The 27,147-nt window shown below is 44.7% G+C and overlaps 1 protein-coding gene across 2 annotated transcripts; it reads right to left on the bottom strand.

Moving 5' to 3' along the window:
* Positions 1 to 263: 263 nt before the first annotated feature.
* On the bottom strand, positions 264 to 20,617 carry RAC1 (Rac family small GTPase 1). 2 transcript variants are annotated; one of them, XM_031433310.2, is made up of 7 exons: positions 20,377 to 20,525; positions 12,326 to 12,397; positions 9,675 to 9,792; positions 4,658 to 4,714; positions 3,030 to 3,092; positions 2,106 to 2,265; positions 264 to 1,882 (listed from the first exon to the last, which is right to left on the bottom strand). In XM_031433310.2, the coding sequence occupies exons 1-7, from the start codon at positions 20,409 to 20,411 to the stop codon at positions 1,752 to 1,754; spliced, it is 636 nt and encodes a 211-aa protein (XP_031289170.2). In that variant the 5' UTR covers positions 20,412 to 20,525; the 3' UTR covers positions 264 to 1,751. The 2 variants fall into 2 exon arrangements, with proteins under 2 accessions (XP_031289170.2, XP_064334783.1); XM_064478713.1 differs by lacking the exon at positions 4,658 to 4,714 and having other exon boundaries at positions 20,377 to 20,617.
* Between the last annotated feature and the right edge of the window lie 6,530 nt (positions 20,618 to 27,147).

Raw genomic sequence — 27,147 nt, 5'->3', positions numbered from 1 at the left:
GAGGTGCCCACACCCCCCACCCAACGTGCACATCACTCACGTGAGTCTCGCCAAATTCAACAGATCCGAAACCAATTGCCCAGCACCCCACCGTCACTTGACTCATCCGTCTTCTGCCCGCAGAGGGGCCACAGCCTGTCCCCTATGCATGAAAACACGCATTGAAAATGAGCGTCTCCCAAAACCCAACATCCTACAGCGAGGCAGGGGAGCACGTACACCAGAAGGCTGTTCTCCAAGCTCAAGAACTCAAGTATTACCAGTCATGATTCAAGGATTTATTAAGTCATACATGCAAAACATACTGCTAATCGCATTAGCAAAAGATCAATGTAAAAACACTCCACAATTCTGCAACTGTCGATTTAAAAACTTTTGTTCTAGTGGTTGAAAGGTCCAAGCTCGCATTCTTGCCAGTGGGTAAGTAGTACAGAACTTAGTTAGCACGGGTGTACAGAACCTCACAGACCCGGGGAACACCGTCAGGGCCGGGCCGGGCGGCGTGCGTGCACGCGGGAGGCGGGGTCGGTGCTGTTAGTCGAGGTGCGGTGTCGGTCATCTGGCGGGACAGCGATGGTAAGAACGCCTGTAGTTCAACAACAGTATTTTAAGAACTGTAAAGCTGCAACACATGATTTTCACACCTCGTTACTAGAAAACTAAGGAAAGCGCTTAGTAGCTCTGAGTAAAGGAACAGGAAAACAGGAATGCACTTCTACGAACCTACCAAAAAATTCTGATGCATATTCAGAAAGATGTTACACTACACGGAGGCATACTGCTCATGAAGAGGGGGTTCTTCTGTGAGAAGAGCACTAAGTTAGCAACTATGAAAACCACCAGGTCAAAGCTGAATTAAATGCCCAGTTTCAGGAGGGATGGGCAGGTTTAGAAAAAAGAAAAGCTTAGGAAAACACCTACTGGTAATACCGACCTTTATTCATCATCTACCGCATTAGACAGAAATTAACCTTCAAAAATTTTCACCCGTGACACTTTTAATAGGTGATTATGTGTACAATGTAGTGTAAGTTAATCTCCGTATTTTGTCAAAATACTGTCTTCATCCTTTGATCACAAGTGTTCCACACACTCCACCCCAGGGCACCGCGGCCAGAGCAGAATACTTCATCGGAGGGAACACGTGAGGGAGGGTTCTGTTCAAAATCTCACAAAGGCTAATACACTAATTTAAAAAAAAATTTACTATGAAATCAAAGACTGATCCAGAGAGCTGAGCTGTTACACTCAGTCGCTGTGACCTACAGTACGATGTTCGGTAGTGGACGTGGGCTGAGAGACTGATGCGCTTGGGCCAACACCTCGTGGAGGAGGCGCTCAGCTCCCAGCATCTGAACAAGGGAGAGCACGTGAGCACCTCCTCACCTGGAGGCCCTGTCTTCTCCGAGACAAAGGTCTTTAAACGGCTTAGTGTTCTTAGCACAACAATGCAACTTAGCTCACAAGGTATTTTGGCAACTCTTAGTCTGAGCAAGAATAGGGGCTTTTGAAAAATAAGGCTTTAAGAAAGCTTGTCATTTTAGGGCTAAACTTTAATAGAATGTGAAAGTTTGAACTCTTACACTTTTAAACAAACAAAACCTAAAAATTACTGATTGGTTCAAAATGGTTTTATGGAAAAACTAATCTGTAACAAAAACTTGGCATTGAGTGCGAAGGCTCCACCATTTGAGCAAAGCGTACAAAGGTTCGGGGGGGGGGGGGCGGGGGGGGCAGGAGAGGCCAGACGTTTACAACAGCAGGCATTTTCTCTTCCTCTTCTTGACGGGGGGCGGGCAGAGAACCGCTCGGATGGCTTCATCAAACACTGTCTTGAGGCCTCGCTGCGTGAGAGCTGAGCACTCCAGGTATTTCACAGCACCTGCCAGGAAACAGTGCACTGACCACCGGGATCAGAGCAGGGTGGGGCAGCTCCCCAGGCCCCCCAACCTGCGGACCCCACCACCCCACCCCAGCCCCGAGGGCCCTGCTCAGCTGGGTCCCCAAAGGCCAGCCCCCAGAGTTCACTTCCCCAGACGCGACTCCAGCCTGTCACGAAAATAAAAACACATGCAAAGCCAACAAGAGCAATGCAGGGGTCATACCGATCTCCTTGGCCATGGCTAAGCCCTGTGGGTAGGTGATTGGGGTCAGCTTCTTCTCCTTCAGTTTCTCAATCGTGTCCTTATCATCCCTAAGATCAAGCTTCGTCCCCACCAGGATGATAGGGGTGTTGGGACAATGGTGTCGCACCTCTGGATACCACTACACAGAGAGGAGTAAAGTCAGGCCCCTCCTCCAGGAACTGCCTTCACCTAAATTACACCCTCGTGGGTGTCAACCTGTGTCAACCACCCACGTGGTCACTGAGTCCCCATGGAAGCTTCATGCAGGCACTGGGATGTCGCACTCCACCTCGAGCACACCCTCCAGAACCACGGGCCACCTGCGGCGTGTGGTCTGCAAGCCCAGACGCCCAAGATTCACATCCCTGCAGAGCGGCCCTACCTGTCAGAAAGAGAGGGGAGAGCCCCCCCCCCGCCGCCGAAACACTTCGTTTTTGGTAAAACGGGTTAAGTTCTTAGGTCATTTAAAAAATCCCTCACGTATTCAGGGGCAAGAACAAAACCACCTGACCCTGGTCTCCAGTCGGCCACCATCACCCCCACGGGCACGCCCCTGATCACCACAACCGAAGGGCCTCTCACGCTTGTCATTTTGACCAAGTTCATGAAAAATGCCAGAGCAGAAAGGAATAGTCATTATTTTCACTAGAGCAACTCCAAAATGCTTCATTATTTTAACAGGGAACACAGCACTCTGAATCAGACCCTAAACTTCACAGAACTCTGCAAACTAAAGTCATATACCTAGAAAGCTGATTACTTACTACTTAAGTAAAAAAACTAAGCAGTAGAAGTACTAAAACCAACTTAAATAATCCAAAGTTTCTATCAGTAAATGATTTTTTATTTTTTAATGTTTCTTTCTAGGAGCGACAAAATATTTTTCTAAAAAATCCCACTTACCTTTGCACGAACATTTTCAAATGATGCAGGACTCACAAGAGAAAAGCAAATTAAGAATACGTCCTATAAAAAGAAAACACAGTGAGGCACTAAGAAAACGGTCATACAGTGACGATCGCACTTTGCTCCCTAAACGCTGCTGGGAGTGGATGTTTGGACCGGCGGGGACACGGCGCACCCACAGCTCCGGCGGAAGCCTGCTCCCTGACCCGTTCTGTGTCGCCATCCCTCCCAGACCAGCACCAGCATGTGAAGCACCAGTTACTTGTGAGATGGGAGCCCAGGACGAAGTATGCTACAAAGTTACTTGAGGCTAAGAGGCATCTAATTCAGACCCCGGGAGGCCCCTTTCCCGCCATTCCCACTCCCACTGGGAACTCAGCGGTCGGAGCCTACACAGGGGTGAGATCAAGTATCAAGCAAAGTACTGCACCAGTATTTCTATAAAGCTTGGTCTTGGCTTCTAAAAAGCAGAGTCAATTTTAAAAACATAAGCTACAAACAGTTTGCTTTTCATTTGCTTTCATTAAGCTCCATCAGAATGTGAACTACAAACATTTTTAGATGATCATCGGGTTCCAACGACACAGCTCCTTAAAGAACTGCCGTCAGAGGCCTGGGCACAGGGTCTCAGGCATTTGGGATGCCGGCGCGTCCCTCCAGGAAGGAGGGCGGTCTGCTGTGTAAGTGGCGGCCGGCCAGCTGTCAGAGCTTCTCGGACCCAAGTAAGGCCTCTGGAGAACTTGCACCACATTGTGTAAAAAGTCAAATTTAAATATTTATCTGTATTTAAAATGCCCAAGACAGGAGGGTAGAGCTCAGTGGTAGAGCGTGTGTGCTTATTAGCACACATGGGTCCTGGGTTCAATCCCCAGGACCTCCATTAAAAATAAACCAACAAGCCTAACTACCTACCCCCAAACAAAAACAAAAGAAAAAGGTAAGTTACAGAAAACTACCCCAAAAAGCCCCAAGAATTTCTAAAGTGCTAGGCTTGTATTATACAAACATTCTCCTGGAAAAAGGCAATTATGCTCCTTTGTGAAAGGTCCAATTCCCAAGCCAACTTCATCGCCCAGCAGGCACCTTGTACCTGAAAGGGAAGAAGCACCCCACACAACAGCCTTAAGTAAATGACATTTAAAACGCCAGCACATGCACAAGCTGGTCCAAGAATCACCGCAGCACTCGGGCCCTGAGCTGATCACATGTTGCGAGCAGGGTGGGGTTAGCGCACCAGCACCGCGCAGCCGCGCCCCGACACCAAAGCCGGAGAAAGAAGGGCCCGGCAGCCGTGGTTAGTCCCGCTCCGGCCAAGCACGACCCCGCCTGAGCTTCCAGTTGGAGCCTCTGCATCTCCCCGGACCAGCCTGGGGGGGTCCTTTACACAAGTCCCTCCTGTCCCTTGGGAGTAGGGAAGACAGCAGTTCACAAACTGCTTTAATTCAACCCACTAGGGAACCTGTCACGTTCTAAGCAGGTTTTATCAAGTAAAACCCCAACCTTGAGTGAATTAAACATAAAACACTCAAGGAACCGTGAGGCTCAATAGGAAATCCTAGGAAAACTCAGTGAAATGAGAGAACAGATAAAGCTTGAAACTGAAGTCGACAGAAAGGTTTACATACAGCGATCGGCTTGTCTTTGCCCCTGGAGGGTATATCCTTACCATACGCTTCTCCAACCTAGTAATGCAGGAGAACGTGGTTTGAGTTTGGCAAAAACCAGAGAGAAGAGAAATCAGTACCACCCATTACTCATTCTTCTTAATTGTGCCTCGACCCTCCCAAGGGATCTAAGAGCAGATGGCAACTAATAGGTCTACAATACCAAGTGCTCCTGAACAGCTCCATCAGCCTGGCCACCAGGGGCACAAGGAGGTGCCCTGTCAAGGTCAAGGACGACGGAGACAGAGGTCAGGCAAACCCTGGGGAGGGGACAGAGGCGCTCCTTCGCCCGTGGCAGCACAGATGGTTCTTCTTCTAGCAGAATTTACAACGTGCCCAAGAAGCCCATGGCTTCTGCTAAGGGAGGACGTGTTAGAAGAGTGTCCTTCCCTCAACAGGGGCCTCCGTTAGTACCAGCACACCTTCAGAGCTCTCTGGCCAAGTCTCAGTCAGACACAAGCCCAGCTGAAGCCAACAGAAAAAGCACATGTGAACATAACTCTGGGATGAAAGGCTCCTCAGGAACATGGCCAGGTCCGAGAGCTGTGACCGTGACCGTCACCTGTGCAGCACCTCCTTCCCCGGTGCTGGGCGTTTGGTTTCAATTCAGGGACCTGCTCCACTGAAGCGACAGCCTTGCTGCTCTGAGACCCGCAATCCACCCCCGCACCCCCGACGTGTTTGAAGGCCACCCGGAAGTGACAGCATCTCCAGTGTTTATCACAATGCTTTCAATTCACTTCTTTGTTCCAATAAAAACTGAAAGACTTCGCTCTTCCAGCAACAAAGAACCCTGGAATTCTAGAATTATGAGAAAGACAGGCAAGACAACTATTTTAATTTCATCTCACTCAAGCTTCTCCGATTTCCAATTCAAAGCAAATATCAAAGTTTTCTTAACTATCCTGGCTTAGTCTATAGGCTGTTTTTGAAGCTTCGTCCTCCCAGAGACTTGACATGATGCCACAGCTTTACTGTGATGCCGGGGCTCGTGGGGATCGGCCACAAAAATGCAGCTTCAAGATGCCTTCTAACAACATCTGTTCTACCCTCTTCCATTTTTAAGAACATTTTTTGATGGAGAAACATGCTTTCCATCCTACATTAACATCTCGCCATCTGCCTGCTCCTTCCTCCTTCCGTGTTCCTCTCTGGGCTCAAACATGGCTTCAAGAAAACTCTTCTGGGGGAGGGAGCAGCTCAGTGGTAGAGAGTGGGTGCTGAGCATGCACCACGTCCTGGGTTCAATCCCCAGTACCTCCATTAAAAATAAATCTAATTACTGCCCCCCCAAAACCAAAACCACTCTTCCAGGGCCTCTGCTTAGCTGATCCTCAAGCACCCACTCACCCTGATCTTTCCTCTCAGACCCAAAGCCCCTCAGCGTCCAAGCTGCTCCACCCCGGCTGGGAGCCTCCCAGCACCGCCAGGCTCAGGCTCATCCTGTCACCTGGGCGGTCAGTCGTCCTGGGTCCCGGGCCATCCTCCCTCTGGGTCTGAACGCTGCTTTCCTCAGGGCGGCAGGACACTCTCCCACACCAGACCCCACCCTGCCTTCGATGGCCCCACTGCTCCCGCACACAGCCCGTTCTCCCTCACTGGTCAAGATCACAGCCTGGACCCGGCCGCTGCCCCACCGCCTCATTTCTTTCATTTTGTTCTCCAAACGCTTTCCGCCTGGTTTTTACTTTCAGGCTTGGAATACTTTCTCCTTCAGGCATTCTGTGCACTGAGAGAGGACCAGGATGCATAAACGTAGCTGAGAGAAGCAGCGGCAGACGTGTCCCCACTCTGGGGCTGCTGAGAGAACAAGCCTGACAAAGAGGAAAGCAGCCCCCCACGCGGGGAGCCGGCCTGGCGCTCCCGGCTCCTCCGGGGCGCGTTCCTGAGGGCAGCCCCCCAACACGGACCCCAGGCGAGAGCCGAGCTGGGCTGAACACGCGGAAATGAGGCCCAAAGTAAGGCACAGAAACCACTTCACAGTCTTGTTCCGGCCAGACAAATACGCAGTCACCGTGCCAACTACAAAAACACCAGCCGGCCTCCTGGCCCACCCAGATCTCCTGACTGCTGTGCCCCAATCACAGCCTGGCCTCGCTTCGTCCCGTCTTCTAGGTAGGATTTACTAAAATGTCCACAGAACTACCCCGTTTCCCACCAGCATCCGACCCAAAGCAGATCCTCGCTTCCTCCGCATCTCACCCCACGGCCCCCGGGGTGTCTGGAGTCACTAAGCCAGTCCTGAACCGCCCGTGCATCCCAGCGAGCTCCGGCTAGAGGACACCAGTGCTCCGCCAGCCAACCCAATAAAGCCTGGCGCCTTTTGAAAACCAAATCAGCCAAGCTCAACTTTTTCCTAAGGGCATGGCCGTCTGCCCAGCGCTTCACCACCCTTCTCAAGTCAGAGCACACACAGAAAATGACGGTGCTGGTGGACTCAGGTCCCGGCTGCCTGCAGACACAGCCCGTCACACACATCCCCACTCACACCGCGGCGTTCCAGGACAAGCAGGCCAACAGGCTGGACGCACGAGGCTGGGCCTGAGCACCTAACCGAAGACGAGCACGCAGAACTTCCCAAGGTTCCCAAAAGAGAAGAGAAAGATAGTTTCTTAAAGGATAGAAACCCCTAAGGATTACTTAGTTCAGAAAATTAAAAACCTGAAGGGCAAGTTATACCAGAAGCTGCCTACTGTCTTCTGGAGAACAAAGTGGAACTAATGGTTTAAACAGTTTAAACTCAGCTACACAGAAGATGCCAGCAGGAAATGACCACAGGAAACACACGTCTCTTTTTAGGTCACAAAGACCTAAAAAGTAGGGAGATCTGGATAAAAAATCACCCAGCTGGCCCTTCAGGAGTGGCCAGGGCACCGTCATGGATGAGCCACATAAACAGGCCTGCGGAGACCGGGTTAGTACGAAGTTTAGAGGTTTCCCTTTGCCAAGAAGGAATCAAGGTGCCAGCCTGTAACTTCCAGGGCTGCTCCTCTTGGTAGGACAGCGTGGCTCAAAGGAAGGAGAACTTTAGGGTCCAGTACCTCAGCACTCACCCCCCACACTCCCCAACACCCTCAGTAGCCAAGATAACCTTCTCATCTCCAAAGGAGTCCAGGCAGGCACGTCTGCTAGTGGGCTGCTCCCCTCTCCTTGCTCCTCAGCACCCTCACACCCCTGTAGCTGGGACATGGTGTGTTACGCGCCGAAGTTCAGGTATCTGACAGGAAATGGTCTGCTGCCTTCCCCGGATGGGCAAGTTTAAGTCCTGGCCCAGAAGGGCAGTGCCCACTTGGATTTCAGGCCTCACACAGCGCAGCCTGGTACCTCGGTAGTGTTCTTTAGCATACAAACTGGGAATCCTGCCAAGTCACCTTTGACTTACAGTGAGTAACTGCCTCAGAGAAGAGGCCGCACCCGCCCTGGACCCTGAGTCACAGGAGGTGGTTCCCTTTCCCAGAAGTGCCACACCACCCTTCCAGACCTCTCCAGCTGGTTGGAGACTCTTACCCTACCGATCAGTACCGAGCTCTTTGAGCTCTGGAATCACCAAGGACCCATCGTATAGAAGGGTCTCCTAAACATACTGAAGAATTCAAACCATTTGGTGATTAGGGGCTGATTTTTAACACATAATCAGTTACTTTTTTACAGGAGAGTAAGGGCAGCCAGCCAATTCAAGCCTCCCATTTCATGGTTTTGGTCTTTGTTTAGCACTCTGATCAGAACTCAGCTGAAGAACGATCAGCAAAAAGAGCTACAGCTCAAAGGAACCGTATCTGGCAATTACTCCAGCAGAAAGTAAGCAGAAAAGACAATGACTGTTGCTTGGAAGGAGCTGTAATAAAAAGTTTAAAACTATCATTACTTAGCAGGAAGTTCATTTAAAAATAAAAACAAAAAACAAGATTTGGGAAGACTTGGGTAACTTAACTAACTATTCTCACTCACAATACCACCCAAAACAGAGAGTTAAATCTGTCCAAGGGTCAACGCCTGTCTTCTCCAGGATGTTTCCCTGATCCTGACCCCTGGGCCACCAGGCTTGCTGAGGGCAAGTCCTGCAACTTCCACTCATCTGGACCCAGCTCTGAACCGAGGATCCCCAGACCTACCAATATAGTGACACACAAGTGGAGGAAGCCTCGGACTGTTCTGTGTGCCCCACATACACAGATTCAAGTGACCCTAAGACCAGAGGTGAAGAAACCTGCCCAGGTTGCAGACCCACAGACCCAGCGAGAAAGAGGGAGGGCAGGATTTGAACCCAAGGAATTTGCTCAACTGCCTCCAAACTCCCCTGGCCAGTGAAGTCACCAAGTCTCCGAAGTTGTTTTATTATTTAAAGAAAAGTGGCTCCCAGTCAAGTTTTCACCAGCTACTGCTCTAATGAGCTTTGGTAAACAGAACATTTAGTCATCTGATGTAGAAGCAAATCCAATCTGTAAATTTTTCTGACTAGATACAATGGACAACACATTTTTACAAAACTGGAACCTCAGTCGACATTGAGAAGACTTGGGTACTAAAACTGTAAAAAATGAACATGTATTTTATAGAAAAACAGTACTAAACCTTTAAGATTAGTTACTAACTTGATTTAAAGAAACCTTACTCTTAACTGCTTAATTTGATTCCACAGAATCAAAAGTGTGACAAAGCAAACTAATCTGCAAACTAACTGCTGTTAAAACTGGTTTGCAGAAACAATACAACACCTGTTTCACAAAGCTCTCCTAAAACTACACGGAAGAATGTAAAATGCACAGCACTGCAGTCAATAACTGGTAATGCTCAGAAGCTAAAGGCAAACAAAACCCTGGTTTGCATCTATTCACTACTGTATTTAACGTTCTTCGTTACTGCATGACGTACCCAAAAGACGGCAATACAGGGAAACCCCCAGGTGATATGGAATTAATTAAACAATCAAGAATTATGTATTTTAAAGGACACACTGAGCATCAGTCATGCTCCTTACTGTCTGCGGGTAGGAGAGGGGACGCAATCGGTCATAGTCTTCTTGTCCAGCTGTGTCCCATAAGCCCAGGTTCACCGGCTTCCCATCCACCATAACATTGGCAGAGTAGTTGTCAAAGCTGTAGGACAGAGTAAAAATGGTTAGTCTTTGGCCCTGGAGCGCAAGGCACAGATCCAGGACCAGAGGCCTGTGAGCTGAGAAGACAGGAGCAGACCTGGAGGCAGCCGGGCCAGCGAACCCCCACCCCAGCATGCAGGCCTGAGAAGAGGCCCCCTGAGAGCCAAGAAGTGGAGGGAAAACGGGGACTAGGGGCTGGAGTGAACAGAAACAAATACACACCTAGAGAGAAACAAGACCGAGCTACTAAACTTAATCAAGACAAGTCACTGTCACCCATAAAAACCTGCTTGCTGTAAATGAAGAAAAAATTAAGATCCTTCTCCCCAGGAAGAAACACAGTATCAGGCACCACCACCGCAGCACCGGTAGCGCCTCCGGACGCACGGGGAGGGAGGTCAGTGGTCAGGTCCTGCTGCTCGCCTGCGCCTGCAGCCGAAGTGCAGTGGCCACACAAGACAAGCCGCATCTGAGAAGCCACTGGGTAACCGAGCAGCTCCCAAGTGAGTCCACCAGATCACATGTGTATTTAAATTAATTTGAGGCTGCTACGCACAAATGAGGTAACCCTAAGAGGAAGCCCAGAAAGCCTACAGGCTGACGGGGGAAAATAAGGCCGACATTAAAAAATGACTGTAAATACCATGGAGTAGTTTTTTTTTTAATATTTGAAAATTAATTAATTAATTTTATTTGGGCGGGGGATGTAATTAATTTATTTTTAGAGGAGGTACTGGGGATTGAACCCAGGACCTTGTGTGTGCTAAGTGTGCACTCTACCACTTGAGCTACATACCCTCCCCCTCACGGAGTAGTTTATTAAAAAGAAAACCTGGCATCACAATTTAAACCAGGGTAAGTACCACCCAGAACACAATACATCAGCCTTCAAAATAAAACTCCAGAATTAATTTTTACATACTTAAGGCTGAAAAACTTCAGATGTGACACTGAAGTCATGGTATGAATATCAGGTTCCAATGTGGTTTATAAAAGTGAATGACCAAACCAGCTTTCATAAAGAAAAGGTCTCCTGTACTGTATGTCCGATTCAGTGAGAAAAGGCTATTCAGTAAATGGTACTGTGGCATTTTTTCAATCTGTGAAAAAGAATCAGGTGTCTGCCTCATTCTATACCAAGAAATAAATTCAAAACGAATTAAAAATAAAATCTTTAGGTACAAAAATCCTAGAAAAAATACTAGAGAACATTTTTAATAAGACATAAAACTCAGGAAAGAAAAATGGCATATTTACGTAAAAACGCAGAAGACACAACGAAGTTCAAAGACAAATGAGACAGGGATAAATATTTCCCACATACAGAAGCTTCATTGGTAAGAAAAATTTTCAGTGGAAAAATAAGCAAAGGATTTCAACAGTCAATTCACAGAAGACTGGGCAGACAGTAAACATTCGAAAGATTTTAACCTCACCAGTGATCAGAAATGCAAATGATGAGGTAACTTTTTTCAACCCACGCTAACCACAGTAGTACTAAGGGGCTGATTCGGTCACAGCTGGTCAAGGTGATAGCCCTTTGGACGGCAACTGTGTAGTATCTACGCAAATTTAAAACGCCCATTCCCTTTTGATTTGGCACAGTTCTTCTAAAAACTGAGCACGTGTGCACAAAGACACGTGCAGTGATATTTAACACAGCACTGTTTGTAATGATCAGGGGCTAAGTCAGCTACAGTACTTCAAAGTCATTAACAGCTGTCAATGGTTTAGCTCTACCCACATGTGTAGATTAGGAAAGTCCCCACCATAAATTCAGGACAACGTAAACAGTATGGCTGCACTTTTATTAAAACATGCACAGGACTCCTAAAAGCGCGGGCTGTGTTTGAGGAGAACACAGTGGGGACTGAGCAGTTTCCTCTCCACCAGCAGGGCGGCCCCAGGACACAGTGCCCCCGGCCGCAGGGCAGTGCCTTATGAGGGTCCAAGACATAGGGCTCCTTGGTAACCCCATCATCCAAAAAGCACTTTTCCATCCCCACCCAATTCTGCTGCCAACAGGGAATAAGCAGCTCCGCAGCCAGCTGCCCCTCCCGTACACCACCCACCTCCCCACCCCCTACATACACACCCAGGTTTCCATTCCAAAGCCCAGTAACTCAACAGTGACGTGTAACCATTGGATTACTTGCCAGAAAAGGCCAATTTAAACATAATGGAGTATTTTGTTCCAGTTCCTCGACCCTTCACACCAAGAGCCCAGGAAGCCAAACTTATCCGAAACTCTTAACATTATCCTGTCTCTGTTCTTCATAGTTAATTTAACTTTCATTTCCTGAATATCTAAGAATCAATTAAGAAAGCTGTGTTTCATCACTATGCAGAATCTTTACATTAAATATTTTGTAAAAGCCCAAACACCTTATAATTAGACTTCAATGGGTGAGAGACGATTACAGACATTTAATCTTATCTGTTCATATAAGGATTAAAAAAGGCACAGCGAAACAAAGCTTAATGTACTCCAAAAAGCACATCACAGACAAGTCAGTTTAACTCAAGGTACTTACACAGTGGGGATATATTCTCCAGGAAACGCATTGGTCGTGTAACTGATCAGTAGGCAAGTTTTACCTACAGCTCTAGACAGAGAGAAAAAAATGGTGTTAAGTTGCTTAGTCAACATGAATGCAATACTAACTCACATTATTTGGTTAAAATAATTCATAGGAAAATCAAGTGGTATACATCAAGTACTGAGCATTAAACAGTTTCTAAACCATTTATTTAACATTATACTTATTTTTATTCTGAAATTTAAAATCAACAAATTGGAACTACCCAGAAAGGCAGAGTCTGGAGAATTCACATTGTTTTGGGATGAGGTATCAGCTCTAGCGGTCGAGAAATAGTTAATAAGCACAAGGTTCAAGAGGAAAAATACTCTCAAATTGAAAGTCTCTTCTTTAAACATCTCTAGAAAGCTTTCATGCAAGAATCTTCAATTCTATCCTCAAATTATTTTGATGAATACTAATATGCAAACGGAGCTTTCCTCTCCAACTTCCACTTTGTTGCTAAGTAATCTATTTTGCCCACTGAGTGGCAACTCAAATCCCACCACCCGCCCACAGCCTCCCTCTGGCATCAGTTATGACGGAGTCACTACCCACCATAGAACTGCTCTCACTCTGATCATCTGTACTCACATGCCCCCTCCCTACTCCCATCCTCACACATCACTTTTAGGGTAGCTAACTTATTATGTTCCAGTGTTAATTAATGGCTCAGGGGCTGGAGTAATTTCCCTAACAGTTGTAAAGAGAAGAAAGCAGCAAAGAGGAGTGGGGAAATACGCCCGAGACAGGAGGGCCTCCTACACAACTGGTAATGGGGACAGTGTGCCAGGTGGTGGCTGAAAGTCTTCCAACCACTTGAAAATTTTTTCAGTGTAAAAACTGAGATGATCACTGCACCATGAGCCAAAACACAGTCTCCAAATTTTACAGCATTCACAGGGTGACTTCAGGGGCTTCTGAGGGTCCCTAGATTCCCAAGGGTTCACCAAATGCTCCTCACCAGAGCCCATCTCCCTGCTGTCCTCCGCGGGCTCACCAAGGTCACGTGATACACTGGAGTTGAGTTGCAAGATTCTGCTGTTCAATCTCAACTACAATAAATTAGGATTCACTATAAAGAAATTAAGTGCTTCTCTAGTTCCCTTGCACTCTTAGTTAAGGCAAAACCCTCTCAACCAGAGCAGATTACAAGCCCACGCAGTTTTGCCAATACTTGTTTCACTCATAACATTATTAAGAGCTTAACAAAAGTTGGAACTCCCCCACACCAAAGACCTCACAGTCAAACATTACATCATCAGGAGGCAGCTTCCAACTCCTAAAGGCTTTCTAAACAGAAATGACTCATTGGCCATACATTTTGTTAAAAGCTTAGAATGTTTAAAAAAAGAATAAAAACACACACACACAACCTGTTTGAGTAAGAGTTTAAGATTTGAAGTCATTACCCTGGCTGTGCGAACCATAGCCAACTCACCACCTTTATCAGTTAGTGGCTAAAATTTCTACTTAAGTTTCAACTTCCTTATGCCTCAGTTTTCTTAACCGTAAAATGAATGCAAAACTATCAATCCATTACAAAATTGTGAGCATTAATTCAATTTCAATCTATACCAACAAACTGGGTGTTATACCAGAAGTACACCAGGTACTAAAGATACTGCAATGAATAAGACCTCATGGAACTTACACAATTATTAAACTGAAAAATGAAGAATGCAATTACATAAAATTATAGGTGTGATAACTGTTGTTAAAGATGTTCTGCAAACGCACAGCAAAGGGATCTAACCTAGTCTTGAGAGCAGAGGAGGCTGCATGTCACTGAGACTTATGAGGCGTGGGGACACAGCAGGGAGGGACGCTCTAGGCAAAACCATCAGCACACAGGGAGCCCCAGACCACAGGAAGCCAAGACGTTCAGTACAGCTGAGGAACACAGAAAAAAAAAGGAGGAAGCTGCAGAGGAAAATCTGAAGAGGCTGTCATCTATTTTGGTTAGGGACATGGAACTTGATCTTATTTGGGAAGTAACCGAAGATTTTTAGTTGCCAAGAAGCCATTAGATTTGCATTTTTAGAAGAAGCCTCTGCAACAGTGTGGAAAGAGGACTGAAGAAGCTGAGACCAGGAAGCAAGGAAGCAGCTGTCGCCACATCCCAGGAACCAGTCCCAGCTGCCCGGACCCCAGAGGAGTTTTAGGGCGCAGAGAAGGGGGCCATTCCCAGAACCACCTATACGTGAGTAGAAGCAGACAAGCCTGGCTCAGCAGCCACAGGGTGGATGTGGTAGCTGAGAAAGAGTGGATTCTGAGACCAGGACAAATGAATCTCTTTTCAAAATAAAAATGTTAATAGTTGCTGCCTCTTAATGTCAGAGATAACCAGCTAGAAAGGCTTTAACTGTTATGTTAAAATGTCACAGTACTTCAAGATCCCATCTCAAGTCTCTCCTATACGTATGAGCAACAAAGCCATTACTATAAACACCAAGGGGGTGTGTATATCTCAGCTGTAGAGCGCGCTAAGTCCTGGGTTCAATCCTGTGCCTCTGTTAAGAGGGGAAAAAAATTAAAAACAAAACAAAACCAAACCAAAAAAACGCCACCAAGTGTTTTAAATGCTCTAAAATTTTCTTTTCCTTCAGCTGAGGCGTCATCTTTTAAAAGGATCAACTGCAAAGAAATTCAAGGTACTGGCATAACCTGAAAGTAGCTGAAATTTTACTACCAATCATCATTTGCCATAAACTTGTGTTCTACAAGAAAATTATTAAAGTATAAAATTCTGACTTTTTTAAACAAGTAAATGTCCAATCTTTGATTTAAATATTTACTTTTTAGAAACAGATAAAAGAAAAAAGGGTTATTTACCCCCAATTAGTGTATTTATTCACTCCTTTTTAACACACTCCACAGATAAATGCCAGAGGCCAAAGTCAACACTGGGTGTAGGCAGTCACAGCGTTTCCCACAGGAAGGTGAATGCAAGCATTTAGTCACAGCCTTGACGACGCTGCTGCAGTTTCTGGAAGTTACTGTTTGCCTTGGGATTTCCAATTTTATATATTTAACTGTTCGGTTCAATTTAACTGCTGTTAAGTCTCGAAAGTGATAAGGAGTCTACTGGAATAAACTTCCTGCTTTGTCTTGTAGAAATAATCAGGACCAAAGCCAATAACATCTGTTCCTATTATGTTCTTTATCTTCCTATTAGGAGAACCTTAAGGAAACTGTTTTTCCTTAGAAATTTTTTGGTTAAGCTTCAGTGTTACTCCCCGAAATCTGTAAGCCAAAACTTTAAAAGCACATACAATCAATAAATCTGGAAACATTGGCAATTTCCTCACATTTAAAAAGCGATCAAGGAAAGTCAAAAATAAGAACATTCTGCATTGCCTTAAAAAAAAAAATTAAGGGGGGGAGGGTTAGCTCAGTGGTTAGAGTACATGCTTAGCATGCAAAGTCCTGGCTTCAATTCCCACTGCCTCCAAATAACTAACTAAATAAATAAACCTAATTACCACCCCCCCAAAAAGAACCCAAAAAGGCAAAAGCAAAAAAAAAAAAAAAAAATTAACAAAAAACTCCAACAAATAAAATAAATATTTTAAAAATTAAACTTAGGACAGAAAAACCAGATTTCTCCAGTGACTATTTTAACCAAAAAACAAAAAACCCTACATTTCTGTCTGAAAGTACCTAGATCTTTTCCCCGCTAGTTTTATTAAGGTATAACTGACACACAGCACGGTTTAAGTTTAAGGTGTACAACATAATGATTCAACTTACATACATGACAGAATGATTACAATAGGTTTCGTGAACAACCAAATCTCATATACATACAACAGTAAAGAAACAGAATAAAATGATTTTCCTTGTGATGAGACCTCTTAGGATTTATTCTCTTAACTTTCATCTATAACACAGAGCAGTATTAAGTATCTTCACCATGCTATACATTACATTATATCCATCTTATAACTTGAAGTCTGTTCCTTTTGGCTACCTCCTAATTCCTCCTCTCCGGACTCTAAAAGTCCCTAGGATCCTAGGGACAAATTAATAGAATGTGGTGGAACATAAACTGTAAGAATCAAATATATATTCATGCTTACTGCATTAATGAAAGACCTGGAATGAATGTTCTCAATTTACACGGAGAAATGGGGTTTGGGGACTCTTTAACACTCGGTCTTCAGTAAATGCTTAACTACGCAGAGAGTAAGTTCAGAAAATGTATGAATTAATAGAGAAGTTTAGTGCCACAAAAACACAAAACCCTATCTGATGTTCTGCCACTAACAAGGGACATCACAATCACCTTACAGAAAGCCAGTCATTACCACCACTGGAGGCTTCAGAAAATTCAGATTCTGCAGTTACTAGAACACGCAAGGCTGAAGATGACAGCTGGTACCTGTGACAGAGTCCGAATCTGAAGAAGCCGTTACTCTCACTGCCCTTCTAGAACCATGAAGCCTACCCCTAGGGCTGGCGAAAGAAAACAGAGTTCAAAACCAAGAATGTATACCTAGCTGCGTATCACCCCCATTCTCCTTCACAATCAACTCCTCTACAAACCCTCTTAAAATATTCCCCAATAATGGGAAGATGTGTGATAAAGTAAATAGAGCAGCCTGTTGATTACAGAATCTAAGTGGTAGGTATACGAGTGTTCACCAGACAATTCTTGCAACTCCTCCATGTTTAAAATTTTTCATATTAAGATGTTGGGGGGAAAAAATCCATCTGACGACATGTGGCCCAGTAGCAGGATTCCTGATAAAACATCTTTCTAGGAAGACTACACTGACATATTAGAACTATCAGGTGACACAGAGAAGAGAAAGTAGGAAGTACTAAGCCATTAGATGACTGTCGCAAAAGATTCAACATTACAGAAGGTGGCTTTAAGGTTTCTAAAACAGACTCCTGATACTCCTCCACTGAACCCAACCCCAAACTTTTAGCTGGAATTATCATCTGAAATTAAAATTAAAAAAAAAGCTTTATGTATAATTTTACCAACTAAGATCAAATACTAAACCTAATCTGGAAGCCAGTGCAGAATTCAATCACCTTTACAACAACTCAAAAACATGGAAGCCCCTGTCTTGAGACAAAAACATACAAAAACAACTGATGAAGAGCTTAAACTCATGGATTTTGCCATCACTGACTGCTCAAAGGAAGAAAGCAGGAACTGGTGTACATTCCTATAAAGATGACATCACGGAAGGCATTTATCATGCTCAACTAAAAAAATTCCTAGACAGCAATGTCTAAATTAGACACTGGGCTGGAGAGACTCCTAGAGCCATCTGGAGTGAAATGAGGGGGGCTTCAAGTCACTCACCCCCAGCCTTCCAGTCAAGCAATGCCAAAACAACACAACTAAAAATGGCTATTCATAAATATTCGAATGAGAGATGCTGTCTTACCTAAGTAAAGCTGAGAGAAAATCTTGGGGCAGAGGTCTCCCAAGTAAAAGTGACAGACTCTGTGTTCAGGAAGGACTAACAGAATCAGGATCAACAGAAGGACTAACAATTAAAAATATCAAAATTTATCTCATATTTTCTTCTCAACACCAACTGAATTGCTGTATAGGAAATAATACATTAGAAGAATATAGACAAATTGGTGCTAGTCATAAATACAGTTATGACACAGCTTTGAACCATAATTCCCAAGAATATCTTTAAAATAAGGAAGCCTGCAATTTGTGGAACCTCAATCAGTTTTCCTTTGCTGCTTAAACTGCCCCTAATTGCCTGAAATTCTACATTAAGTAACTTCTTCACCCCACAAAATTTAGACTCACACTTACCACTTTAACAATTTTTAAATAAAACATTCTAACTAGGAATCTATTTTATTCAAATAATAGTAGAAGCATTTTTGGTAGAAAAATTATGTATGCTGACTTTTCACTGAAGCAATGTTTGCTACATATCGTCCCTTATTTAAAGTAATATGGCTCAAATTTTTTCATGAAGGTACATTTCATTCCTAATATGGCTTAGCGGTAGTCAATATCAACGTCAAATGTAGTATTAAGAAACTGAGCTCAAGTGGTAGAGCACATGCTTAGCATGCACAAGGTCCTGGGTTCAATCCCCAGTACCTCCTCTAAAAATGAATAAATCAATCCAATTACCTCCCCCCAAAAAATTATTTTAAAAAACCCTGAAAACTCAAGGCCATTGTCTTTTATGCCTAATACTCCCTTCACAGAGCCTAGCAGTGCCTCAAAGTAATAGAAACAGCAATACTAATACTGGCAGCTGGCAATTAATATCCAGCATCCTGTTTAATCCTCAATTTCCCCTTGAAGCACCTCTCTTGGGGGATGAGTGATCTGCTCAGGGTTTCCCTGCAAGTGGTGAGGTGGTGATCTGAAGGAAGGATCCAGATCCCACAGTAGGCATTCAACAAGTATTTGACTAGAAAAACAAGGCAATACAAACAGCAGAGGTCCGTATTTTTATATCTGCTGTGTTTACGTTGTAGTTTTAGACCATTTTCAAATAAGATTATTACCTTCTATGATTAGATAATTTACCTTATAAAAAACTAGTATGTATTATTTCATATCTGAGCATTACTGATTCAGCATTTTTAATTTTGAAAGGAAGTTCAGGTCATTTTAAATGTTCCCAAGACAAAATGACATGTTTAATTCAGTAGCAGAAAGATCAAAACTTCACTTAAACGAATTTACTGACTTCACTACTAAACCAATTAACTGAACATTTCCCCCCCAAATTAAACCTTTCTTTCAAAGGGTTAAAAAAAAAGTACCACATTGTAAGTCACCTATAATTCAATAAAAATTTTAAAAAGTATCATATGTATTCCTAAATAGGTGAAACGTACAATTTCTAATTATACAGATATAGCCTCGAAGTGTTAATAATCCTTCACATCTCCGAGTCTGCCAATCATACTGACAAATCATAAAAAATCAGTTGTCTAACTGTCCCTCATGGATCTGAATTAGTTTTAAAACAACTTCGAATGTCTAATTTGCAAAGATCTAAATAAACAGAGAACGCCTAAATTCACTGAGACGTATAAGCAACATGAATCCTATTGACGAGTTTGGGGGTACAGGGATGCCAGAGCTCTTCCTTCTACTTTCTAAGACCCGAAAAATGTACCAGTTGCATTCTGAGGTTGCTCAAACTGGCAGTAGTTCTCGGAGCTTCCTTGTTCACGCAATGCTGAGACACACAATTTTGCTCGGATTACACTGAGATTCTTGTTTCCAGGGAAGGAAAAAAACGGCATAAGACAAGTCTTGTCTTCCTCGAGGGCCTGTAACCACCACGGACAGTAATGAAAAGAGACGCCTCGAGTCCCAGGGCAGCTCGGCTCAGGGAGCGTGTTCTGCTACAGTATCCCATTCCTAACGCAAGAAGCGAGGCCAGCTGCTTCTTTTTTTTTAATGACCACACCACGTTCAGAGAAAGGAACAGTCTTAATCACACCCAGCTCCTCGCAGCTAGCAACCTGAAAAGTTTCTCCACGGAAGAAGCAAACAGAGTCACTTTAAAAAAAAAATCACGAAAGTGGCTAAGTACCCTCTAGGAAACCAGTTTAGAGTCACCAAACCAGCCTGTGCACTTATTCCGCAAATACGACCGCCTTGTGACCGCCAGGACACACGGAAGCTCTCAGTGCGGCTCGAGAGGTTCATGTAAAAACCAAGAAAGGGTCCTTTTTTTAAGAAAGAAGAGTCCCTAAGCCTCCCTCACCCACAGGCAAACGGGGAGGGTGGCGGAGCGGCGCTGGGCGAGTTCGGCCGGGCGGTCAGCGGGCCAGGGAGAAAGCGGGAGGGTGGAGTTCACTTTTCACTCAGGCCGCCGATCGCCCATTCCCTCCCTCCCTCCCCCACCAAAAAAGCCGGAACCAGGCCCGCGCCGCCCGGTCCCGGGGAGGGTGGCGGCCCGCGCCCCTCGCCCGACCCCCGCGAGGCCCGGCCAGGACCCGCGAGCTCGCGCCGCCCGCCCCCGGCCCCCGGGCCGCGCACTCACCCGTCTCCCACCACCACACACTTGATGGCCTGCATCTGGGCCGCTCGCTGGGCCGCGGTGGCGGCGGCGGCCGGGCGCTGAGGCGAGAAGCGACGAGCTCGGGGAGCGGCGGGCGGGCGGGCGCGCGGCTGCGGGCGGCAGGGCGCGGGGTGCCGGGGCCGCGGTCCACGCCGCCTCGCCCTCCGCCGACGGGAAGCCGGAGCCCAGCTGCAGCCACCACCCAAGACTGGGGAAAACTGCAGAGAAACAGGAAATGGCCGCTCCACTCACATCCGGCCTCCCCTCCCCCGCGCCGGCGCCGCCGCTCCCAGGCTCCGGGGCGGGGCCGCTCCCGCCCGCGCGGCTCCCGGGGTTTCTCTCGGCTTCGGAGACGCTCGGGCGCGCTCGGCTCCGGCCGCGGGGCGGGGGGCGGACCGGCCGCCATCTTTGTGCGCCCCGCCCTGCCCGCCCGGGTTCGGCCTCGAGCCGCTCCTTGGCTTCCAGGAGCCTTGGTTTCCGGGAGCGGGTTCCCAGCGCCTCTCTACCAGCTCCCGTCCGAGGCCGTCTGAGGCCGTCCGAAGGGCGGTGGTCTGTCCGTTTCATGTGAGACCCGTAATTTAGGCGACGACAAGGTTTTTCTAGAAAATTCGGAACCTAAAACTATGAAGAAAAGACCATACTCGTACCATTATTCAGAGCTAACCATGTTCATTCAGCCTAGAATGTGTTGCACTTTCCTCCCTTGCGTATACATTTTCTAATTGCTCTTAATCAACTTTTTTTAATGCCTTGAGCCTTCAGTGTCCTGTTTTGCACCAAATTCTGGGGATCATGCTCCGTTAGACCATTAAAGGGCGAGTATTTTGGTGTATTTCCTCTTAGTCACGTCTTTATATACATGACGAACATATTTAAAACAAAATTGGGAAATCATGCTGAACCATTGTTAGAACATTTTTCTTAGCTAGTCACTATTACGCACATGTACCTTAATTTAACCAATTCCTCTATTATCGGACAGTTGGCTTGTCCCTATTTGAGAGACAATGCTGGGATGAACATGTTTGTGCAAGAATCTTTGTAGCCTTATTTCTTTAGGCTGCATTCCCCAAAATGGAGTTACTGGGTTCATAGGGGTGAATTTGTTTTAAAGCTTTGTGCGTGTTGCTGCGCTGCTCTCCTGCAAGGTAATAACCAGTTTATACTCCCCTCAACCCTTCTTGAGAGTGGACCTTCCCGGAGTTAGCTCCAATGGTAAGTTTCATCTTGTCGGCCTTCTCTTCCTTTAACTCATTTTGTTAAAGTGTTGTAACAACTTCTCTGAAATCAGACCTTTTCTATACAAGTTTTTTTTTTTTTTAAGCTTTGGTCTTGCAATTATTTCAACATAAAATGTTTCCAGAGCAAAAAACATCTTCTTTGTTCATAAAGATCTCCCTTGAAGAGGAGTTGAAATTTCCAGGACCTAGAGCAACTGTGTCCCCTTTGCTGATAGAAATGTCCAGTGAATCTATGACCAGCCTCCACTACAAAGTATAATTACCTTCCTATCTTCAGACAAGGAGCAAGTGAAAGGTGGGGCCTGGGCTCAGTCATTTAATTAAACAAACATTTCAGTGCTGCTCTTGCGTAAGAGGCTGATGGGAAATGAATACAGTTGCCAGGATTTTAGGCCCACTGTTCTCAGTCCTGGAAGTGGGGTACAAACACGGTGCTTCTCAGGAGGCAGAAGGCTACATTCCTGCTAATCAGAAGGCTTTCCTCAAAAGAGATGAGAGTTGAAAAATGGGTCTGTGGAGGATTTGGGGGTGGGTCTCGATGGAATAAGAAGAAAAGAGTTATCTAGGGAGAGAACAAAGTCTGAGAAGTTAGAGGCGCAGTCATGACCCAGAGAGAATCAGTCATTTGTGCTGCTCCAGGTCTAGAATCCGGAGGGGTAATTGCAGGATGGATTACAGACTGCCTTGAGTGTGGACTTTATTCTGATAAGTTTTTTTGAGCAAACATGTGACACAACCACATTGAGATGGTTATTTCTCCAGATTGATGAAGTGAAAGTCCACCATACGAGAGGTTAGATGACAACTACATAATAACAATACATAAAAGAATAAAATTAACGGACAACCCACAAATGAAAATCAGCTTTCATTGAAAACTGAGTACGTTTAAAACTTAATTTAAAACTTCTCCAATTGGGCCTTGAGTATTCACTTACAATGTTCTGTATGGCAACCGATGGTCCAAAAGAATTAAAATGAAAACTAAAAAAGTAAATTTCAGACCATGCGTGTTCCTGAATGTGCTGCACAGTTATTTCTCGAGTGCCTGTTATGTAGATAATCATATATCATACTTAGGTCCTTCATTCGGGGTCAGTCGTTTATTTTGTTCCAGTTACTGTCCAGGTGTTGGGAGTGAGAAGTTAATAAAGTGGATCCCTGCCATCAGGGAAACCTGCATCCCAGTGAGGGAGATGCTTCCTAGGCAAGTGAACATAAAGGATTCATTTCCAGGCTGACATGATGGATTAGATGCAAGTATCTAATGTCCCCTTTTACCCCACATTCCACCAGAATTTCAGAAAAGGTGTTTCAGGGGGAAAAAAAAAAAGGACACGTAATAGAACAGAAAGATAAGTATAGAGAAGATAAAAGATACTGGAAGCTGGAATGAGGGGACAGACTGGTTTAGCTACCTAATCTAGCAGTGGGAAGAGCTGATCAGCAGCAGGTGAACACTGGAGATTCATCAAAGGGCTGGGAATTGGTAGCACCAGGTGCCTGTGGAACTGGGGATGATGGAGTGAGAAGTGCGAAGCAGGAGCACGCAGTCTGTGTGGCTTCCATTCATGCGCTGGGCAGGGTGGCTGCCTTCCCTAACCCTACGTGGATTGGAGGTTCCTCTCTAGAGAGGGTAAACCAGAGAGTATTTCAAGGGTGGGAGGTGGGGGGTAACTCCAGGCATAGGGCCTGGAAAACAAAACAAAAACGTAAGGATTTAGTAACCTGCCCTGGAGAACCTTTCTAGCTGAGGAGGAAAGACCAAATAGATATCAACAGGGGGAAGGGTCTCCAGGAAGCCTCCCACTTCTTTAAAGCATCTCATTAACTCCTAGTTTCCACCCCTGATTAGCAACAGACTAACCAACTATGGACTAAAATATATGGGGAAAGCCTCCAGAATGGAAGGTAGAAGTCAAAATAATCAGAATAAATACATCTGGAGAAAACACAGCAGGAAGAAGGAAAGTTTTTTTTTTTTTCCCCAAAGCCATCATTATTGTTCGGAGAATACAGTTCAACCATGAATAAGAAGGAAGCGCTTAAAAAAAAAAAAAAAGAAACATTCAAATGATTCAAACAAACCAACAAAACCGCAGAAATTAAAAGCAAGCTAGCAGAAAAAAAATCAATAGCAAAGTTAGAACAGCAAGATGAGGAAGTCTCTCAGAAGACTCAAAAGACATGGAGAGAGAGAAAACAGCAAATGATGAGAACATTAGGGAACCAGTCCGGGAGGTCCAACCATCCTAATAATATCCTAAAATAGAAAAGAAAGAGTAAAGAAAAGGCAAAGAAGGAAAACATCCATGAAAATACGCAAGAACATTTCCCAGATCTGAAGGACAGGCGTTTACAGACGAAAAGTGCCAGCCCAGCAGACGAAAATAGCCCCGCCCCAGAGCACATCTGGTGAAACTGCAGAACAATGGGAATAGATAAGATCCCAGAAGCTTCCCAAGAGAAAACACACGTCAGAAGGAAACCGGAAGTAGCACAGTTTCAGGTTTCCCAACAGTTACACTGGTGGGAGCAACGCCTTCAGGATTCTAAAGGAAAACCATCTTCAGCCAAGAAGTCTACTCAGAGCCAAACGGTTGATCCAGGGGGCAGGTAAAACAGGAACATTTTCAGACAAGTTGTAGAAGAGTTTTACCTCCCACACACCATATCCCAAGAAGCTACAGGAACATGTGTTCTTCCAGTAGAAGGAAATAAGCCAAAAGAAGCTCTGAGAGATCCAGCACTTTAGAGGAGGACAGCCCCCTCTCCTGTCGCCACCCCCACCCCCACTCAGGGCAGCATGGTGACTTGAATGATTAGCCCACTTTGGAGCAGGGAAACTTTGTGGCCAGAAAACCGCAGGGTCCTATTCCTGGCCACGTCCCCTGGGGTGAGCAGCTGGAGATAGTGAAAGACAAACAGTACTTTCCTTAACCAGCTCACTTCTGGTGACATAGCAAAGATGTGACACCAGTGAGCAGGTGGTAACAATGAGGTAACGAGGCAGTAGAGAAATACCCACTTTTTTTTTCTTATTCTTTTTTTCCTATTTTTTTCTTTAAAAAAAAAACAACTCAGTATTTTATCCTTGGGTTTTGGTGGGGGAGGTAATTGGGTTTATTTATTTTTTATTATTATTATTTAATAGAGGTACGGAAACAGCAGGACCCTGTGGGCCCCCCCACCACCGTGCATTTTTTTTAATAATGTGATATCACTTACATGTGGAATCTTAAAAAAATAACAAAATGAACTTATTTACAAAACAGACATTCACAGACAGAAAACAAACTTATGGTTTCCAAAGGGTAAAGAGGGAGGAGGGACAAATTAGGAGTCTGGGATTTGCAGGTACAAACTACTATATATAAAATAAACAATACGGACCTACTCTATAGAGCAGGGAACTATATTTATTACCTTGTAATAATCTATAGTGAAAAAATATATGTGTATATATATGTATATAAAAGTATAGCTTAATCACTACGCTGTGTACCCCAAACTAACACAACATTGTAAATCAACAATACTTCAATTAAAAAAATATAAAAATGAAAAAATAAGAAGTGGTCAGTAATCCAATATGAAAATAGTACATTTTCAGGGAATATTCGAAGACTCTGCTGCATGTACACATATAGAAGCATGTACGTATTTTCCCTAGGTAACACACAGAGCGTTCTGCACCTTGCTGTTTATGAGCTGAGAACACATCTTGGATGTTGCCCCGTATCAGTTCAGAGAGAGTTTCCCTGTCCTTTCTTCTTACAGCTGCACGGTACTCCCGTGTGCGGATATCTCATGGTCTGTTCAGCCACTCTCCCGTGGGTGTGATGGGCTTAGCTGTATCTCCAAAACTCATGCGTTGAAGCCTTAGCCCCCCAGTACCTTAGAATGTGACTGTATTTGGAGATGGGGTCTTTTTTTTTTATTGAGTTATAGTTATTTTACAATGTTGTGTCAAATTCCAGTGTAGAGCACAATTTTTCAGTTATACATGAGCATACGTACATTCATTGTCACATTCTCTTTTGCTGTGAGCCACCACAAGATCCTGTTATGTATTTCCCTGTGCTACACAGTATGATCTTGTTTATCTATTCTACATTTTGAAATCCCAGTCTCTTCCCACCCCCTGTCCCCCTGGCAACCACAAGTTTGTATTCTACATCTATGAGTCTGCTTCTGTTTTGTATTTATGTTGTTTTTTTTTTAGATTCCACATGTAAGCGATTTCATATGGTATTTTTCTTTCTCTTTCTGGCTTATTTCACTTAGAATGACATTCTCCAGGAATATTCATGTTGCTGCAAATGACACTATGTTGTCAGTTTTTATGGCTGAATAGTATTCCATTGTACCATGCATTCTTTTCTTAGAATAACTTATCCTTTCACCCTAGAGGTCTTGACAGAAGGTCACGCACTGACAACCTCAAGAAAATGGGCAGACCCTTCTCAATTCCTCCAAACTTCAGCAATTTCTTATCAAGATGAAAAGAATGTAGCCCCTGCCCACACCTAGAGTGTTGTCACCCTCCTGTTCCTATTTTTCTCTAAAACCTCAGGACCCTTACCGCAAGATGGGCTCACAGTCTTCAAGACATGAGCCTGCTGTGACTGCCTTTGCCTGGCAAAACAATACAGCTATTCTTTTCTAATTCTCCCTAAACTCTGCCTCCAACTCTCAATTTGGCTATTGGGGAAAAGGGGCGGGTTTTTCAGCAACAGTACTGGGGATTGAACCGAGGATCTTGGGCGTGCTAAGCACATGCTCTACCGCTGAGCTCTACCCTCCCCTGAGAAGGATCTACTTCTTGATATGAAGCACAGTCTTGCCCACCCTTCTCTTTTTCTCTCCTCTCCCACATTTTATTGTAAAAATTTTCAATCGCACAGAAAAGTTGAAAGGAATGTACAGTGAATACCCATGTATCTGTCTAAATCCTACAGTCAACATTTTACTGTTCTTTCTTTATCGCATATTGGGCTATTTATCCATTCCACAATTCATCTAATTTTATGCATTTCAAAAGAAGCACAGAAATTAGTACATTTCACCCTTAAATAATTCAGCATGCATATAATTAATTACATATGTTTATAGCTTGCTTTTTTTTTCTTTTCTTTTTTAAATGGAGGTACTGGGGATTGAACCTAGCACTTCATGCCTGCTAAGCATGAGCTCTACCACTAACCTATACCCACCCCCCTATAACTTGCTTTTTTTAAAGTAAAAATTACATACGATGAAATTTGAAAATCTTAAGTTTGCCATTCGCCGAGTTTTGACAAATATACACAGCTGTGTAAGGAAAAACCCTCCATACATAAAGCATACCATCACCCCAGGGAATTCCTCATATCTCTTCCCATTTGATCTCTCTCTGTTTAAATCTTCTTCACTTAGAACTTCATCTAAAAGGAATCATACAATATGTACTCTTTGGCATCTGAATTCTTCCCCTCAGCATCATGCTTTTGGAGATTAATCAGAAATGTGT

The sequence above is a fragment of the Camelus dromedarius genome, chromosome 24 (assembly GCF_036321535.1).
Source record: "Camelus dromedarius isolate mCamDro1 chromosome 24, mCamDro1.pat, whole genome shotgun sequence".
NCBI classification, from domain to species: Eukaryota; Metazoa; Chordata; class Mammalia; order Artiodactyla; family Camelidae; genus Camelus; species Camelus dromedarius.
This window is presented reverse-complemented; position numbering and strand designations above follow the sequence as displayed.

Excerpts from the sequence above, each read along its gene's own strand:
- RAC1 (XM_031433310.2), bottom strand. The coding sequence starts at position 20,411 with ATGCAGGCCATCAAGTGTGTGGTGGTGGGAGACGG. Across the intron at positions 4,715-9,674 it reads CCCTCTCCTACCCGCAGACA|GTTGGAGAAGCGTATGGTAA; the intron begins GTAAGGAGCATG and ends CTGCATTACTAG. Across the intron at positions 2,266-3,029 it reads TTGAAAATGTTCGTGCAAAG|TGGTATCCAGAGGTGCGACA; the intron begins GTAAGTGGGATT and ends CTCTCTGTGTAG.